This window comes from Leptodactylus fuscus, chromosome 4 (genome assembly GCF_031893055.1).
Source record: "Leptodactylus fuscus isolate aLepFus1 chromosome 4, aLepFus1.hap2, whole genome shotgun sequence".
In the NCBI taxonomy this organism is placed as follows: Eukaryota; Metazoa; Chordata; class Amphibia; order Anura; family Leptodactylidae; genus Leptodactylus; species Leptodactylus fuscus.
In genome coordinates, this window is record NC_134268.1 from 19,381,096 (window position 1) to 19,399,442 (window position 18,347).

Genomic DNA, 18,347 nt, shown 5'->3' on the forward strand with positions numbered 1-18,347 from the left:
TCTGGACAACGTCTTTAATATTGCTACCCATTATCCATGGTGGTCCAAGGTGCTTATGTGTTACTATATAGTATCCCTGGTGGTGCATGGTCTAAGATGGGATGTGATGGGGTTAATGGTAGGACAGGGTAGGAAAGTGAAGCTATAAATGTTATTTATTTCATAAATTTCATTTCTAGGGTCAGAGTTCTGTTTTCTTTTTTTTTTTTTTTAAATGTAGATTGTGAGCCCCACATAGAGCTCACAATGTACTTTTTTTTTTCCTATCAGTATGTCTTTGGAATATGGGATAGAAATCCATGCAAACACGGGGAGAACATACAAACTCCTTGCAGATGGTTTTCTGCCCTTGGCGGGATTTGAACACCAGGACTCCAGTGCTGCATGGCTGCAGTGCTAACCACTGAGCCACCGTGTGGCCCCCTAGAGTTCTGTTTTCTGATACAGGCCCCAAGTCTCTGGCTACTCATCCCACAAGCATCCAGTTATATGACAAAATTTTGCCTTCCTGCAGCTTCCACTAGAGGGAGCTCACTGCAGAGGTATTTATACAGCTCGAATTGCAGTGAGCTCCCCCTAGTGGTGACATTAACTCAATGTTTTGTGAAGAACTGCTCGCAAGGGGTTTCTGGGCACTAAGTAATATCCCTAACTTTGTCCATGGGGTTGGCCGGTGTAAGCACAATTGTGGGCAGAGAACCCAGGTATAGATGTCCATTAGGCCTTGGTTGTAGATCCACCAGATTCCCCACATTACAGGTGTTCACCCGTTCATAATCCTGTGACTGATGGCGCCGGGCAGGGTGTAGACGAACAATGCGATGAACAGGGCTAGAATGAGCAGGACCAGGGCGATGATGATATATTTCTTGTAATTTCTCCAGATCAGGTGGAAGAAACACTTGAAGGGATTGACAAACCAGTTGAAGGATGTGTTTGGACGACTGGAAGACAGAAAACAAAACATTATCATTTTTTTGGGTTGACGGTGATATATAGAAAATTTCCCGTTAGAAATTCAGTGTTCATGTTGGTTTTTGTAGCCAGAGTCTGGGCTCACTGAAAGATTCTCGATCAGTCCGACACTGGTCCTAGAACTGGTCACATCTATCTGACATTTACACCACATCCTATGGAATTGTGATCAATGTCCCAGATAGAAAGTCTTAAATATTGTACTACAACTGCCTGAATGAAAGTGGGTGGTGCTTCCTGTGACACACTGTTTCCAGTTAACAGCTCACCAGGTGGTCAGGAGGGGTATTGCAAGTAAATCCTAATATTGGTCCAATGTGAATGACAGCCTGGTGAGTATCTTATTTTTCATGGAGCAACAACAAATAACACTTAGCAAGAATACCCTACAACGGCTAGAGCAAGTAACACTAAGAATAAATCAGTGGTTGTAAATTAAATTGTGGTTGTCGTCGTCAGTTCTGTTTGATTAAACTGAAACCGGAAAATAGAATCAAGTTAATTATATTTATCTCCTCTGGAAATAAATGTAGAAGCAGAATCCATGCTGCTTTGGTTACCGACGCATTAATATCAATAAACCTCTCCCGGGGGAAAATGGCCTTTTGTTATGATCCATTATAAGTAATATATTCAAGTTCATGGAGGATTAGTCAAGGCAGAAGAGGAGAGAACAGAACATTTTAAGAGGACCTTTCACCACCTCCACCAACTCCAACTATTTGCATCATTTAATAGTCATTGCTCCAGTGAATCTGGCACAATTGGAATTTTTTCTCTAGCCCCCACCGTTCCTGAACAATCAGTGCGGTTAGCTTTAGCACCAAATATGCTAATTAGGATCTTTACTGTAAGGTGGGCGATCCCTGTCTGTCCAATCCAGCCCAGGACCACCCACCTGACAAAAGAAAGCATAATTAGCATATCTAGTGCTGAAAGTAACAGCACCGATTGCTCAGAAATGGCGGGAGCTAGAAAAAAATTCCAATCGTGCTGAAATTAGTTGAAGAGTTGCAAAGATGCAAAGAGTTGGTGGAGGTGATGAAAGATTCTCCTTAAGAGTCTGGGTGACTGAATGGCCAAATAGCCTCCAAAATGGCTGCCTGCAATTGTAACTTCCTGTCACTGCGGATACAAACTGCTGTTTGGTTACTTGCAGTAATACTAAACCATGTACAGGTTCCTTATTTGGATGGGGAAAGGCTTCAGAGGGAATATTTTTGCCACCATAACACACAAGTTGGCAGAAATTTCTAAGTCCCTGCAGTTCACTTATCAGCTTTGCTGTGTAGACTAGGACAAGAGAAGCAGAGTCATCTCAGTGTCATTAGAGGTTGGACAAGTTAAAAGGGGTTTCTGGGCTAAAAATATTGATGGCCTATCCTAAAGATAGGTCACTAATATCAGATCTGTGGGGACCTGGCACTCATAACCTCCGTCAAGTAGAGAATGGAGCAGGAAGCAGACAGCACCATTCTCTATGTTGTGGCTGGACTGAGTCACTGCAGTTTAACTCCCAATACATGGAAGATGATCTGCAGTAGCTGGTCTGGCCACTATACATAGAACTGCGCTGTCTGCTTCCTGCCCCATTCTCTGAGTGAGTACGGCTGATCGGTGAGGATCCTGAGGTTGTGATCCCCACTACTCTGGTATTGATAACCTATTCTAGAATAGATCATCAATATTCTTACTCTGGATAATTATCGCTTTATTCTGGAGGAAGGATCACTATACTATAAACTATACATACAACGCTCCGGATTCACTTCTACTTACTAGTTTTTCAGTCATTTGACCCCCACCCCCAATTGCCATAAAGCACACTTCCTGCTGCACAATCTAAGCATGAGCCTCCAATATGGCTGCCCCCAGGAAAGAGTATAAAAATAGGAAAAATAATAATAAAAAAAAACCAGAACAAACACACAACTTCTCTCTACAGACTAATACCTGGTGAATGACACTACAGTTACCACAATGAATGAGACAACCCCTTTAAGTGAGACAAAGTCCGTCTGTAAACACGAGGACGGTACAATCCTGACTGTTTTATGGCAGCAGATTCAGTTCTTTATCTGATATTCTTTGATGTATTATTTTTTTCGCTTTCATCCCTGAATCCTTACATTTCTCGATGAGAATCAGATTCCTCATTTTATGATAATTTCTTTGAAAGTTTTCTTTTTTCCCGTTTCAGCAGTAATTTCGCCACTTACACCGGCGGGGGAATATTGATTATAGGACCGGCTGTTTTATTACATCTGTCTCAGTAAGGGCGGGGGACGGTAATATGCAGGATATTAATTTTAGAGATGACCATTTACTTTACATCATAGTCTCAATTATCGGCGTCTACCCTGCCAGACAATATTATACTGACTGGGAAGGCCCGGGCTGCAGCTACTTGGAGTTTATTGCTGCTTTATTTAACCCCTTAATACCGCAGGCATTTTTTGATTTTATTTTTTGACTCCCCGCCTTCCCAAAGCAATAACTTTTTTTTTTCTGTTCACAGAGCCACAGTGGGAGTTAATGTTCGTAGGAAAAAATTGTACTTTGTAATGGTTCTGGGAAGCGGTAAAACAATTCAGAATGGGGTGGAAATCGAGAAAAACTGCGTTCGCACGACTTTTTTATGGGCTTTGTTTGTATGTAGTTCACTGAGCAGCCAAATTGACAGGTCACCTGTGTTCTATGGGTTAGGACGATTGTTGGGGTAGCAATTTTATATAGTTTTATTTACATTTTAATCCCTAAAAAAAAAAAAAAAAAAAAAAAAAAACTTTTCCAAAAAAAAAAAAAAATTCTTGGAGTCACCATATTCTTATTTTTATTTACTTTTTAGAAGCTTGTAGACCGGGCGTTTTCGGACACAAGGATACCTCATTTGCATGTGTTTCACAGTATTTTTTAATGGTAAAAAGGAGTTTATTTGAATTTTTAGTTCCCTATTTAGTTCCCTTTTTTTTTTACTTTTTTATTTTTACTGTAATTATTAGACCCCCTAAGTGACTTCGACCCCGGGAGTTATGATCACTAAGACAATGTATTGCAAATTACTGGCATATGTATTAAAGGCAGCATAGAGCAGCCTGTAATATAAGAATGTTAATGGGAATGATACCAGCAGCGCCGCACCTCCCATGAGGCCAGCGCCGCACCTCCCATGAGGCGACCTGAAGCGACCACTTCAGGCGGCGCTATGCCAGGGCCCCGGGGAGGGCGGCATTTTTGTTGACCTAAGCCAGTCCAGGACAAGTTGTCCTGGACTGGCTTAGGGTCACCGTCACTGAGTGGTGGATTGGGGAGGCCGCTGGAGCAGTGCTGCTCCAGCGGCCGCCCCTCACGCTCGGGCAGAGAGCAGGTCCTCTCCCTGCCTGCTAAAGACACTCACTACGCTCAGCCCCGCCCCCTCCGTGCAGCCCCGCCCCTTCTGCTCGGGGGGCTTTCTGACATTCGCCTCAGGCGGAGGAAACCCATGGTTCACCCCTGGATACCAGGATATGCCCTATAAGGCTAAAGCCCCACTGGGCAGAAAAGCAGCACTAAAGCACTGCGGGAGCAACCGCAGCATGAACACATTGCGGTTCTTCCTGCAGCTGCGATTTTTTCCGCAAAGTGGGCATGGGATTTGCCTGATTCCCTTCCACTTTGCAAGTACTGTAAAAATCGCAGCGTTTCTGGCCTAAGGCTAAAGCCCCACGTTGCGGAAATGCAGCTTTTTTTAGTTGCAGATTTTGTTGGGTTTTTTTGAGCCAAAGTCGGGAGTGGATTGAGCAAGAGGTAGAAATATAAGAACTTCCTATAGATTTCCCTTTCCATTTACATCCATTCTTAGCTTTGGCTCAAAAAACCGCAACAAAATCTGCTACAAAAAAAGCTGCGTTTCCGCAACGTGGGGCCTTAGCCTAACTGTTTGGATTTCTTCTAAATGAATGCTGCGGCCGATCCCTGGCATCAGCCTGAATTTTTATTGAAATGCTTCTTTGTTTTGTGGTTTTGGAGCCATAAGCCTTAGTATAAGCCCCCTGTCTGCAGCGTTAGTTATGTCCCGGCCTCACCGCTATTATCTCTGCAGACATTGCAGCTTTATTATTTTTTGCTTCCACCTGATTTTGTATCGAAATGAATCAAATTTGAGATTCTCATTTTTTGTTCAGAGTTAAAGTTTAGTTTTGCTTTATAGAAAATCATGTTCTATTATCATGGACATCTAATAAAGGTGGAACTGGACGTCCCTGGTTTCTTGAGGTCTTCTTGGGCCACCTACTCTTACTTAAAGGGATACTCATATCTTCAAGCATGTTAAACTCATTGCTACTTACTTTGGCTTCTCTAATGGTTCTGGTTCTTTTCGGGCGCGTCCAACAGGATTCTTTTCAGCTTCCTCTGCCGTGACCAGATGAAATTCTGCTTCTACTTTGCCCTGGATGAATGTAATAAACACGTGATTAAAGGGTAGCGAGTATTTTAGGTTATTGGTTTTTGTTACTTTACTTTTGGAGCTTCAGTCCATTAGATCAGTTGTTCTATGGCAACTACAAAACTCACACCACTGTGTCAATTATAGGTAGTCACAGCTCTTCCCACCATAAAGCATAGACAGGAGTCCTGAAAACTTGGAATGGGTTGGTGTTTACATGTCCACATCTCTCTCTTCTCATCACCACCATGCAGGTCACCGATATGACCATTCTGCTCGCTCTATCTGTACGCACTGTAACCTTCTACTTAAAGGGCCAGCACACATCAAACAGAAATACAGCTTAGCTTATGGCTAAGTTCTTGAATTCTATGAGGTTATATTGTTTTTGACTCTTCTATCTCTGACTGTCTCATGTCTGTTCACCAAAATATTCTCCAAACACTGAACTCAACCTTTAATGGCACCCATCTGGAAAATGTACTAGGACTGCTCTTCAGAATATCAGCCGGCCAAGGAGACTACACCAGGAGGGCGACCAGGGAATTCCCTCCGGGAAGGTCCATGTGTCCTTGCAAGAGACTTAAAGGGATTTTACCATTAAAGCAACTTTTTTCTAATTACCACGTCGGAATAGCCTTAAGAAAGGCTATTCGTCTCCTACCTTTAGATGTGGTCTCCGTCGTGCTGTTCCTTAGAAATACCGGTACTTACCAGTATGCTAATGAGGTCTCGGCAGCAATGGGGGCATCCTTCTTCTTCATCTGCCTTCTCCCCTTGTCTGTCGTCTTCTTTCTTCGTCATGTCTGACGCCTGCGCAGTTGCCTCTGACAGTGAGACCCTGTTAGAGCCGACTGCGCATGCCGACCAGCGGCCATATTTCCAAGGCTGCAATTGCGCGCATGCGCAGTACGCTCCTCACGTCTTCGCCGAACATATTGTACTGCGCATGCTCAGTAAGGTCCGTATAGCCCTCTGACGCGCGAGTGAACTCATCCAGGTGTCGGAGGGCTGTACAGACCTTACTGAGCATGCGCAGTACACTCTGTTCAGCAAACACGTGAGGAGCGTACTGCGCATGCGCGCAATTGCAGCCTTGGAAATATGGCCGCCGGACGGCATGCGCAGTCGGCTCTAACAGGGTCTCGCTGTCAGAGCCGACTGCGCAGGCGTCAGACATGACGAAGAAAGAAGATGACAGACAAGGGGAGTAGGCAGATGAAGAAGAAGGACGCCCCCATTGCTGCCGAGACCTCATTAGCATACCGGTAAGTACTGGTATTTCTAAGGAACGGTGCGACGGAGACCACATCTAAAGGTAGGAGACGAATAGCCTTTCTTAAGGCTATTCTGATGTGGTAATTAGAAAAAAAGTTGCTTTAATGGTAGAATCTCTTTAAGGTGAATAATGAGTAATTCCTTAGGTGCAACTTCCAAAGCAAAATCTTCTGGTGACCTGATGGTTTGCCCACTACCTACCTAGTGGCCGATCCCTGACCGGACTGTCACGAGGGGTAGCAAAGAAGCTGTAGAGAATAGCCCTATCACCATGTATGATGGCTTAGAAGAGCAATCTCACTTACTGTCAGTTCTCCCGACTTTACAAATGGCCACCACCCACGAATTCTCTTTTGCTGAAATATTGAAATTTTGTTCTCATCCTTTAAGGTGGTGGCCATACCCAGGTCACAGCTCTTGGCATTCTTGGCTCCACGATGGAAACCATTCAGGTTTAATTCCATGGAACCTAAAAAATGTGCAATATTTTATAATATAGCCATGTATATAAAAGTGCAAAACTACATATAGTACACAGATTATCTGTATGGAAACGTCATAGCCACATGGCAGTGTCTGTATGGCTCATATACTGGATACGTCAACACCCGAAAATGAAGTCAACAACCAATGTTGGTCAACTTTGGGAGAAGGATGGGGGTTGACGTTGGATGTTTGACGATTCCTTCTCCATAGATTAAGATGTATTGCATCCACCATATCAATGTAACTCTTAGGGTTCCTTTTACATGACTCTATCTTACAGATACCTTATATCTTCTGAACCAGATGTTTTCATTGGCTGTGTAGAATAAAATTCGCCACATACATGACGGTCTATGGTGCCTTCCCTTTGACAAGCAGCAGAGGCAACCCTTGACTTGTAACATCCCATATGACCAGTTGCTGAGAAAACAGGGTGTCAAGTTTTTTGTGCCAGGTCTCTTACCCCAAACTTTGTGGAAAAAGGGCACTAACGATCCAATGGTTTTAGTTATGGTACCCTACAGATCTAAAACTAACATCCTGGAAGGTATGAACCTTGACAAGCCAAGAGGGAAGGCCGATACATCTGTCATGGATGATAAGCTATGTAGATAAAGAGAAACATGGAGTATCCGCAAGACATACCCAAGAAGTCATCAGACGACAGTCTCTCAAAATCCCAAACCTGGAGCACGAGAACAGCTGGGAGTTTACGTTCTGTCTTCTCTAGGGAAAATATGTTTTCCCGCTTACTGACCACAACTTGCTTCTCGGCGGGCATGTAATGAAATGGGAAGACAAAGCGCCAGTTGAAGTTCCCCTCTCCTGTCAGAGAGTTGTAGTGGACATCTGTCTCCTGGTTGTCTTCTTCAATGCCCTTTAACCACCTAGAAAAATAAAAGGTATTTGAGACTTAAAGGTAGTCTGTCACCACAACCCAGCATATCACCCCAGCCCTGCAGATAGATAGGTTACTGTCACTAGACCCAGCATATCACCCCAGCCCTGCAGATAGATAGGTTAGTGTCACCACAGCCCAGCATATCACCCCAGCCCTGCAGATAGATAGGTTACTGTCACCAGACCCAGCATATCACCCCAGCCCTGCAGATAGATAGGTTACTGTCACCAGAACCAGCATATCACCCCAGCCCTGCAGATAGATAGGTTACTGTCACCAGACCCAGCATATCACCCCAGCCCTGCAGATAGATAGGTTACTGTCACCCCAGCCCAGCATATCACCCCAGCCCTGTAGATAGATAGGTTAGTGTCACCAGAACCAGCATATCACCCCAGCCCTGCAGATAGATAGGTTACTGTCACCAGATCCAGCATATCACCCCAGCCCTGCAGATAGATAGGTTAGTGTCAGTAGGAACCAGCATATCACCCCAGCCCTGCAGATAGATAGGTTAGTGTCACCAGAACCAGAATATCACCCCAGCCCTGCCGATAGATAGGTTAGTGTCACCAGAACCAGCATATCACCCCAGCCCTGCAGATAGATAGGTTACTGTCACCAGAACCAGCATATCACCCCAGCCCTGCAGATAGATAGGTTACTGTCACCAGAACCAGCATATCACCCCAGCCCTGCAGATAGATAGGTTAGTGTCAGTAGGAACCAGCATATCACCCCAGCCCTGCAGATAGATAGGTTAGTGTCACCAGAACCAGAATATCACCCCAGCCCTGCCGATAGATAGGTTAGTGTCACCAGAACCAGCATATCACCCCAGCCCTGCAGATAGATAGGTTACTGTCACCAGAACCAGCATATCACCCCAGCCCTGCAGATAGATAGGTTAGTGTCACCAGACCCCAGCATATCACCCCAGCCCTGCAGATAGATAGGTTACTGTCACCAGAACCAGCATATCACCCCAGCCCTGCAGATAGATAGGTTACTGTCACCAGAACCAGCATATCACCCCAGCCCTGTAGATAGATAGGTTAGTGTCACCAGAACCAGCATATCACCCCAGCCCTGCAGATAGATAGGTTAGTGTCACCAGAACCAGCATATCACCCCAGCCCTGCAGATAGATAGGTTAGTGTCACCAGACACAGCATATCACCCCAGCCCTGCAGATAGATAGGTTACTGTCACCAGACCCCAAGCATATCACCCCAGCCCTGCAGATAGATAGGTTACTGTCACCAGAACCAGCATATCACCCCAGCCCTGCAGATAGATAGGTTACTGTCACCAGACCCAGCATATCACCCCAGCCCTGCAGATAGATAGGTTACTGTCCCCAGAACCAGCATATCACCCCAGCCCTGCAGATAGATAGGTTAGTGTCACCAGAACCAGCATATCACCCCAGCCCTGCAGATAGATAGGTTAGTGTCAGTAGGAACCAGCATATCACCCCAGCCCTGCAGATAGATAGGTTAGTGTCACCAGAACCAGCATATCACCCCAGCCCTGCAGATAGATAGGTTAGTGTCACCAGAACCAGCATATCACCCCAGCCCTGCAGATAGATAGGTTAGTGTCACCAGATCCAGCATATCACCCCAGCCCTGCAGATAGGTAGGTTAGTGTCACCAGAACCAGAATATCACCCCAGCCCTGCCGATAGATAGGTTAGTGTCACCAGAACCAGTATATCACCCCAGCCCTGCAGATAGATAGGTTACTGTCACCAGAACCAGCATATCACCCCAGCCCTGCAGATAGATAGGTTACTGTCACCAGACCCAGCATATCACCCCAGCCCTGCAGATAGATAGGTTACTGTCACCAGACCCAGCATATCACCCCAGCCCTGCAGATAGATAGGTTACTGTCACCAGAACCAGCATATCACCCCAGCCCTGCAGATAGATAGGTTACTGTCACCAGAACCAGCATATCACCCCAACCCTGCAGATAGATAGGTTAGTGTCACCAGACCCAGCATATCACCCCAGCCCTGCAGATAGATAGGTTAGTGTCACCAGACCCAGCATATCACCCTAGTCCTACAGATAGATAGGTTACTGTCACCAGAACCAGCATATCACCCCAGCCCTGCAGATAGATAGGTTACTGTCACCAGAACCAGCATATCACCCCAACCCTGCAGATAGATAGGTTACTGTCACCAGAACCAGCATATCACCCCAGCCCTGCAGATAGATAGGTTACTGTCACCAGAACCAGCATATCACCCCAGCCCTGCAGAGAGATAGGTTAATGTCACCAGACCCCAGCATATCACCCTAATGCTGCAGATAGATAGGTTAGTGTCACATATCTGTGGAGCTGGGTTGATATTTTGGGTTCTGGGGACACAATCCATTTAAATGATCAAATTCCTGGCTTAGATACAATATAATATACAAATAACCTGATCGCTCTCCACCCAACACACTACAACTCCCAGCATGCTCTGGCTGAATGCTGTACTATATCAGTATATTATTGGAAAGAATTTCTCCTGGTTCTAGTTCCCTGTCAGGCTACACAGTTATAAATACACAACACAACACGTAATCCTTATAGCTCACATCTGTCTTTAGGATTCATAGATGAAGCACTTACCCTTTGACATAGATATCACTCGATTTCTGCCCAGTGAATATATTCTCATCCTCCAATATCACATCTTCTGTGTTCCAAATGATTATCCTTAATTCATAGCTGATGAAACAGAAAATCCAAAGATTTTATCTAAGGAGAATAACATATCTACAGCCAGCAGATGGCAGCAGTTGCCCATTGGAGAGGAGGAGCTACCAGCAGATTAATACCGCCCATGAGGAGCAATATTGGACATAACTAGGCTCTGCTACCCCAAACAAGGACCCGCTGTAGTAAATCCCATAGAAGCTTCAGGGCCTCCCCTTCTCTATCCTCTCCGGTTAGTATTTGGATATCATACTTGGATTTTATGCTTTTTACATTTTCGAAATGACTATTTGTGAACTTTAATATAATTATTATAATTACCCCAGCACGATAATGTGTTAATCTTGAATTCTTAGGGCCTGAAGTTCCATTTCATCTGAAATCTGATGGAAAGTCATTCATTCCTTTTATGCATCTCACTATGTGATCCGACTCTATAAATTCCACATAATGAATGTATTATTTGATAGCCCGGGCTCCAGGGCAAACTGAGGGTCTAATGATACTGTACTATTAGTAAGAATTAAAGGGGCCTTATATTATCCTGCTACTGGGGGTCATAAGAATGGGGATTCCCTGTGGGAATGGAGTGTAAGTACACATACGTGACCACTTCTATGACGGAGCGTGGTTTCTGTAGAAGTGAATGGAGTGGTGTTCATATCCGTAAATTAAAACTCCATTCATATAAAGTCTCGTAAGCTGTGAGCCGCAGAGATGAAATGTCTATTCCTGCATCATAAATACAATAAAGTAGCAGTCTTCTTACTACTGTATAGGTGGTTTATTGAGATATATGGGGTAAACTTACTGGTTGTGTTATTCGGCAGATATAATGCCCCAGTGGATGTCTTATTCACTGGACTAGAACTCAGGCTTTCAATGTATTTCTAGGGAATTCTGAAGGAGGTGCTCATGGTAAATCAGAGTTCTGCCTCAAGGAAATAGACAGTGACCGCCTTCAAATCAGAAGCGGGTCACAAGGGGCTGCGCCACGGACTATATCTGCCAGATAAAGCAACTAGCAAGCTTAACTCCTACACATCCCACTGAACCACCTATGTAAAAACGAGGGGGAGGGGGCAATAAAAAAAAGTGGATTGCTTCTCTAATAAGAAATTCAACACCTAGTTACCCCTTGGGCTTTTTGGCTGAGGGCTGGTTGGGTTAACTGGCAGATATAGTGCCCTGGCAAAAGTCACTTTTTTATTCACTGAACCATAACTCAGGCTTCCAATCTATTCCTATAGAATTAAGAAGGGAAAGTCACTGAGACCCCAAATTCCACCTCAATGAATAAGACAGTAACTCAGAAGCCGGTCACATGGGGCAACACCTGGGCACTATATCTGCCAGATAAAGCAACACCTAAGTTTAACCTCACTGAACCAGCTAGGTAGCAACAAAGGGGAGCAATGAAAAAAAGGGACTAAACATAATGAATTACCCCTTCGGTTTTCGGGGTGAGATATCCACAGGAGGGCCTGGAAGGGGCAGATCCGTTGGAAACATGTCCACCCACATCTGTATACGTCCCTGTAAGAAAATGAGAGACCGTATTGAGAAAGTTATTTATCGCTATTTTTTTTTTCTTATAATGTAAACATTTTGTAAATTTCAAAAACATTCAGCCTTGATAAAGCGGCACAATGGGATTCATGGAAGATGTGATTATATTTACAGACTATGTGCGATCATGTCATTTGCAGATTAGATCTAGCGGAGTAACAATGTCTGAGCCTTGTCATTTCACAGCTCATTGGTTATGGCGCTTATTAGGTGTGACAATCATGATATCTGAGTATGGGGGAATCGCACATCCATAGAAACATAGAAGAACGACGGCAGAAACAACCACATGGCCCTTCTAGTCTGCCCTTATATTATAACCATTTTATCTTCAGGTATAAATACAGTTTAAAAAAAAATAAAAATTAAATTTTATAAAAATATCATCATTACGACGCCAACATCACCAGTTCTAGCCCTACTCCTGGCAACCCAAAACTAGGTGTCACCTACATAACAATTACTGTAACAAAGAGGGAAAACTTATTTGCATTTTTTGTGTTATTAAAAAATATCACTTTTTTTTTTACATTTTCCCAGATATTAAAAAAATAAATAATAATAATAATAATAAAAAAATGATAATAAAAAATTGTATTACATTTTTGTTTCCTCGTACACCTAAGATCAGACTTGTCTTGGTCTGTAAGATAACTGGCTGCAGCAGGAGCTGCTCCCCCCCAGCACTCTGTCTATAATAGGAATCCTATTGTATTAAACATCAGCTCCTATAAATAGCCCAGTGCTTATCAGGAAGGTGCCAGACAGTGGTGGAAGGGATTTGGGAAGGGAAACTAACTTAACCCTTGAATTTCTGTGACCCTCTTGGTTAGAGGAGTACAGCTGGTCATACACATTAGATTTCAGTTGTTCATTGCTCATCTGAAATGAACATGCCAACAATACAAAAATCTCCCACAGATCAGTCCGTCTCGCCCATACCCAACAAATCATGGCAGACAGATGGCAAAAGAAATCCAACACAACAGATTTTGGTTCTTCTTCAGCCGTCTACAATCAGATGTTATGTCCAGCTTAGCTCCTACGGACTGTGGGCATCTTTTCCAGGAAATGTATAAAAAAAAAAAAAGTCCATCCCAAGGTTCAATCCTAAATTTAATCTCCATACCTGTTCCATTCCAGGCTTATCCCTGTGATACAAGGCTCGGGTTTCGATGTGTTCAGGAACCAATTTGCAGTCGACTCCTGGGATCTCCTTCCAGGAATGAAGAACTTTTAGTGCAAGGTGTTCATAGGATTCCACTGTTTCGTCTATTGTAAGGAGGAAGATTCATATTAAAAGCCACTCTTGGCACATCATGTTCCACCACCTAATGCCTCTATATGGTGCTGAGGGCCTTTGGAGTCCACGGGGCACTTCTTAGGGTCTTTTTTCAACTCTATGGTAGCAACAGCCATCTTTTTCAGAGTGGCCTGCTGGGGGAGTAGCACACCAGCTAGGGATCGAAATAGACTAGACAGGTTGGTTAGAAGGGCCAGTTCTGTCCTGCGGAGCCCCCTGGACCCAGTACATGTGGTGGGTGACAGAAGGATACTGTCTGTGGTGAGCTCCATGCTGGAGAATAAATCCCACCCCATGTATGAGACCGTGATAGCACTGGGCAGTACTGTCAGTGACCGACTGCATCACCCCAAGTGTGAGAAGAAGCTATCACAGGTCCTTCCTCCCAACCGCGGTCAGGCTGTATAATCTACATCAGAATAAGCGAAGAGCTCTCCGCACAGAGAACTAAATGATCCTGAAGTCTTTCTTTTCTTTTACTTGTTATGACTCCTAGTATCTTTTCTATCTGCTATTCTGAGCTTGGATGTGTCTTTCTTGTATTGTTAATTGTATTGTCTTTCTATTACTGTATTATCCATGCTGCTGTAACACACTGAATTTCCCCATGGTGGGACTACTAAAGAATTTTTTTATTAGTTCTGGTGACAGTAACCTATCTATCTGCAGGGCTGGGGTGATATACTGGGGTCTGGTGGCAGTAACCTATCTATCTGCAGAGCTGGGGTGATATGCTGGTGGCAGTAACCTATCTATCTGCAGGGCTGGGGTGATATGCTGGTTCTGGTGACACTAACCTATCTATCTGCAGGGCTGGGGTGATATGCTGGGTCTGGTGACAGTAACCTATCTATCTGTGCGGCTGGGGTGATATGCTGGTTCTGGTGACCCACTCCATTTAAGCATTCCCCCAGCTCATAGGCTATATAGAGAGGTTCTTACAGTTATGTGCATGAGCCCATAAGTTATACAAAGGTGCTGCAAAATATAATATGACATACTGTACTACCTCATAAAAACGAATACTAATAGTTACATAATATAAATAATGGTAATATATTTATAGATACCTATAGTAATGTATATAACTACTGCCTATTCCAATACGCTATTATCCAAAGAATCAACACATATGTAGATTTCCCCCTAATGCACAGCCTCATCTCCGCTAGTGACATCCAATATGGCTGCTATGAAGGCGAAACGGCTTAAATGGAATATACATTGATCTCCAGGAATATATATTGATAGTGATCATCAATGTTTGAGTCAGTTTGGCAACTAGGTATCAATAACCTGTGCTGAATGATATACCATCAAAATACATTCCTAGAAAATCCCTTTAAGTCAGCAGTAGGAAGTTACAAATGAATGGTGCAAATGCAGAAGTCTCTGGCCACACCTGGACAGTGGATATTCTATACAATAGAAGCTAATATAGGAATTGGTCACCATGAGAAACAGAACAACACTGCAGAAGTTCGGGTATCTCAAGGCACAAGCTTAAGATTTAGGGATGTTATCCAAGTTTCTATCTATGAGTTCAGATATTACATTAATATTTATTGGCATATTATGACGTTCACTTTTCAGTTCCTTGCGGGGTCATTTCATGAATATTCCACCGAGGGTTTGGGATAAATGTATTCAAGAGACTCGTGGCCAGCTTTATATCATCTCAGCATTAGTCTTCTCCAATCTCTATTTAAAACATAGTATATTATACGGGGGAAAATGTGCTAATATTTCTGCCATTTTATTAGATACGCTGACGTTATGTCTTTCATTGAAAATTGCGGAAGTTACGGGCTTAGTAATGGATGGATATAAAAGGATAAATTTGCATTTCTGACTCCGGTGAAACATGTGAGTTGTCAAGTGAACATAGAAATTAAAGTGCATTCCCTACTTCTGGAGGATGTCCCATCATGATTACCAGAGGGAGGTTAAATGGTTAAAATCGCCCCCTTGCTGATGCTCTCCTGAATGTGTTGCTCATTGGAGTGGGGAGGGAGTCCTGGATATGATTCTCTGTACTTACCTTTACTAGGACCCCCAGCACCAAGACTAGAGAAGAAGCAGGGAATCTAAAGAGTGGTAAATAGTGGCTGCTTGCTCCCCGAGCCTTGTAATGTGTGGTTCAGGACACTAGTGTTTGGAACCTGGGGACATCAAACTGGACAATCCTTTGTATGCCCCTAAAGACAACCCTAGTTTAAACACCATGTTAGGGTTCCGATGAGTAAACCTCTCTGGATTTGTTTCATTTCAGGTTTGGGTGGCTCAGGTCCAAGGGTTGTTTTGGGTTGTACAAGTTCAGTATGAAACACAAATTAACCTATCTATAAAACATAGTGTATAACACTGTCAGGGCTCCTAGGAACCTATCTATAAAACATAGTGTATGACACTGTCAGGGCTCCTAGGAACCGATCTATAAAACATAGTGTATGACACTGTCAGGGCTCCTAGGAACCTATCTATAAAACATAGTGTATGACACTGTCAGGGCTCCTAGGAACCTATCTATAAAACATAGTGTATGACACTGTCAGGGCTCCTAGGAACCTATCTATAAAACATAGTGTAGAACACTGTCAGGACTCCTAGGAACCGATCTATAAAATATAGTGTATGACACTGTCAGGGCTCCTAGGAACCTATCTATAAAACATAGTGTAGAACACTGTCAGGGCTCCTAGGAACCTATCTATAAAACCTAGTGTAGGACACTGTCAGGACTCCTAGGAACCGATCTATAAAATATAGTGTATGACACTGTCAGGGCTCCTAGGAACCTATCTATAAAACATAGTGTATAACACTGTCAGGGCTCCTAGGAACCTATCTATAAAACATAGTGTAGGACACTGTCAGGGCTACTAGGAACCTATCTATAAAACATAGTGTCTAACACTGTCAGGGCTCCTAGGAACCTATCTATAAAACATAGTGCATAACACTGTCGGGGCTCCTAGGAACCTATCTATAAAACATAGTGTATAACACTGTCAGGGCTCCTAGAAACCTATCTATAAAACATAGTGTAGAACACTGTCAGGGCTCCTAGGAACCTATCTATAAAACATAGTGTAAAACACTGTCAGGGCTCCTAGGAACCGATCTATAAAACATAGTGTAGAACACTGTCAGGGCTCCTAGGAACCGATCTATAAAACATAGTGTAGAACACTGTCAGGGCTCCTAAGAACCTATCTATAAATCATAGTGTATAACACTGCCAGGGCTCCTAGGAACCTATCTATAAAACATAGTGTATGACACTGTCAGGGCTCCTAGGAACCTATCTATAAAACATAGTGTATAACACTGTCAGGGCTCCTAGGAACCTATCTATAATACATAGTGTATGACATTGTCAGGGCTCCTAGGAACCTATCTATAAATCATAGTGTATGACACTGTCAGGGCTCCTAGGAACCATCTATAAAACATAGTGTATAACATTGTCAGGGCTCCTAGGACCCTATCTATAAAACATAGTATATGACACTGTCAGGGCTCCTAGGAACCTATCTATAAAACATAGTGTATAATACTGTCAGGGCTCCTAGGAACCTATCTATAAAACATAGTGTATGACACTGTCAAGGCTCCTGGGAACCTATCTATAAAACATAGTGTATAACACTGTCAAGGCTCCTAGGAACCTATCTATAAAACATAGTGTAGAACACTGTCAGGGCTCCTAGGAACTTATCTATAAAACATAGTGCAGAATACTCTTACAACAGAGGCTGAATACTTCTATAATATACCTTCAATGTACAGCTATCATAACATGAACAGAGCCTAAGACAAAGAAGGCTAAAAAATATTTCAATAAAGACTATCACTCACATCTATCTGGAAGGTAATTCACTTACCGTCTTGTTCAAACACAGTCTTCCCTGAAAAAATTTTGCTTCCAATCTGTATCTGACCTGGTCGCAAAATCGGAGCTGGAAGCTTGTTGTCTTTGCATAGTTTGGTCAGTATCTCTGTGGGTTTGGTGCTGTCCCTCCAGGCATTATATCCCTCTCTATAAAAAGAGACAATATGCTAGCTGGTCACAGGAATCAAGTATGTAAGGTGGACAATGAAAGGCAAGGTCACTTCTGTAGTCATCTATGGGGTCTTCCGATCCATTCTGATGACTCTGAGCAGGGCAGGGCCTTCTCTACAATCATCCATGACCTGAACACCTAAGGGAATGCACTTGGATGTCACTCCGACTGCATTCCGTTACAAAAGCAGCCCCACATCAGATGCATGCTTGGTCGTGTGTATGGGGTCTTACTTTGATCTCATGTACATGGCCACCTCTAGTGATGTCCCTTTTTCCAAAACTATATTCAACTACAGTCCTCTAAATCCAGGATCGGAGAGAAGGTCGTGAAGACAAAATAGAGGTTTGCAGGAAATTAAAAAGAGGGGCTAGAGAACAAAATGTGGCAATCTTTTCCCGCCTAGATTAAAGTGTGAAACATTTTGAAAAATTAAAATTTTTAGATTTGGAGAGTTGATGAATACGGATGTTTTTTAAAATATTTTTGAACCTCCCCCACTCCATCGCTATGAATTGTATGGGATGTAACCACAGCGGCAGCAGCAAGAACAGTAAACACCTCGAAACCCATAAGTCAATGAAATGTGTTTAGAGCCGGAGGACACAATGGATGGCGCTG

At 43.4% G+C, this 18,347-nt stretch overlaps 1 protein-coding gene across 1 annotated transcript in view; it reads right to left on the minus strand.

Annotated features, from left to right (window-relative positions):
* Positions 1–431: 431 nt before the first annotated feature.
* FER1L6 (fer-1 like family member 6) overlaps positions 432–18,347 on the minus strand; it is a 77,149-nt gene continuing 59,233 nt past the window's right edge. Inside the window, exons 34-41 of the mRNA XM_075270116.1 lie at positions 17,547–17,701; positions 13,486–13,628; positions 12,235–12,323; positions 10,701–10,799; positions 7,811–8,052; positions 6,985–7,148; positions 5,304–5,404; positions 432–944 (exon numbers count right to left, since the gene is read on the minus strand). Coding sequence (XP_075126217.1) covers positions 764–944; positions 5,304–5,404; positions 6,985–7,148; positions 7,811–8,052; positions 10,701–10,799; positions 12,235–12,323; positions 13,486–13,628; positions 17,547–17,701 — 1,174 coding nt within the window. The 3' untranslated portion in view covers positions 432–763. The remainder of the gene's footprint in view (positions 945–5,303; positions 5,405–6,984; positions 7,149–7,810; positions 8,053–10,700; positions 10,800–12,234; positions 12,324–13,485; positions 13,629–17,546; positions 17,702–18,347) is intronic.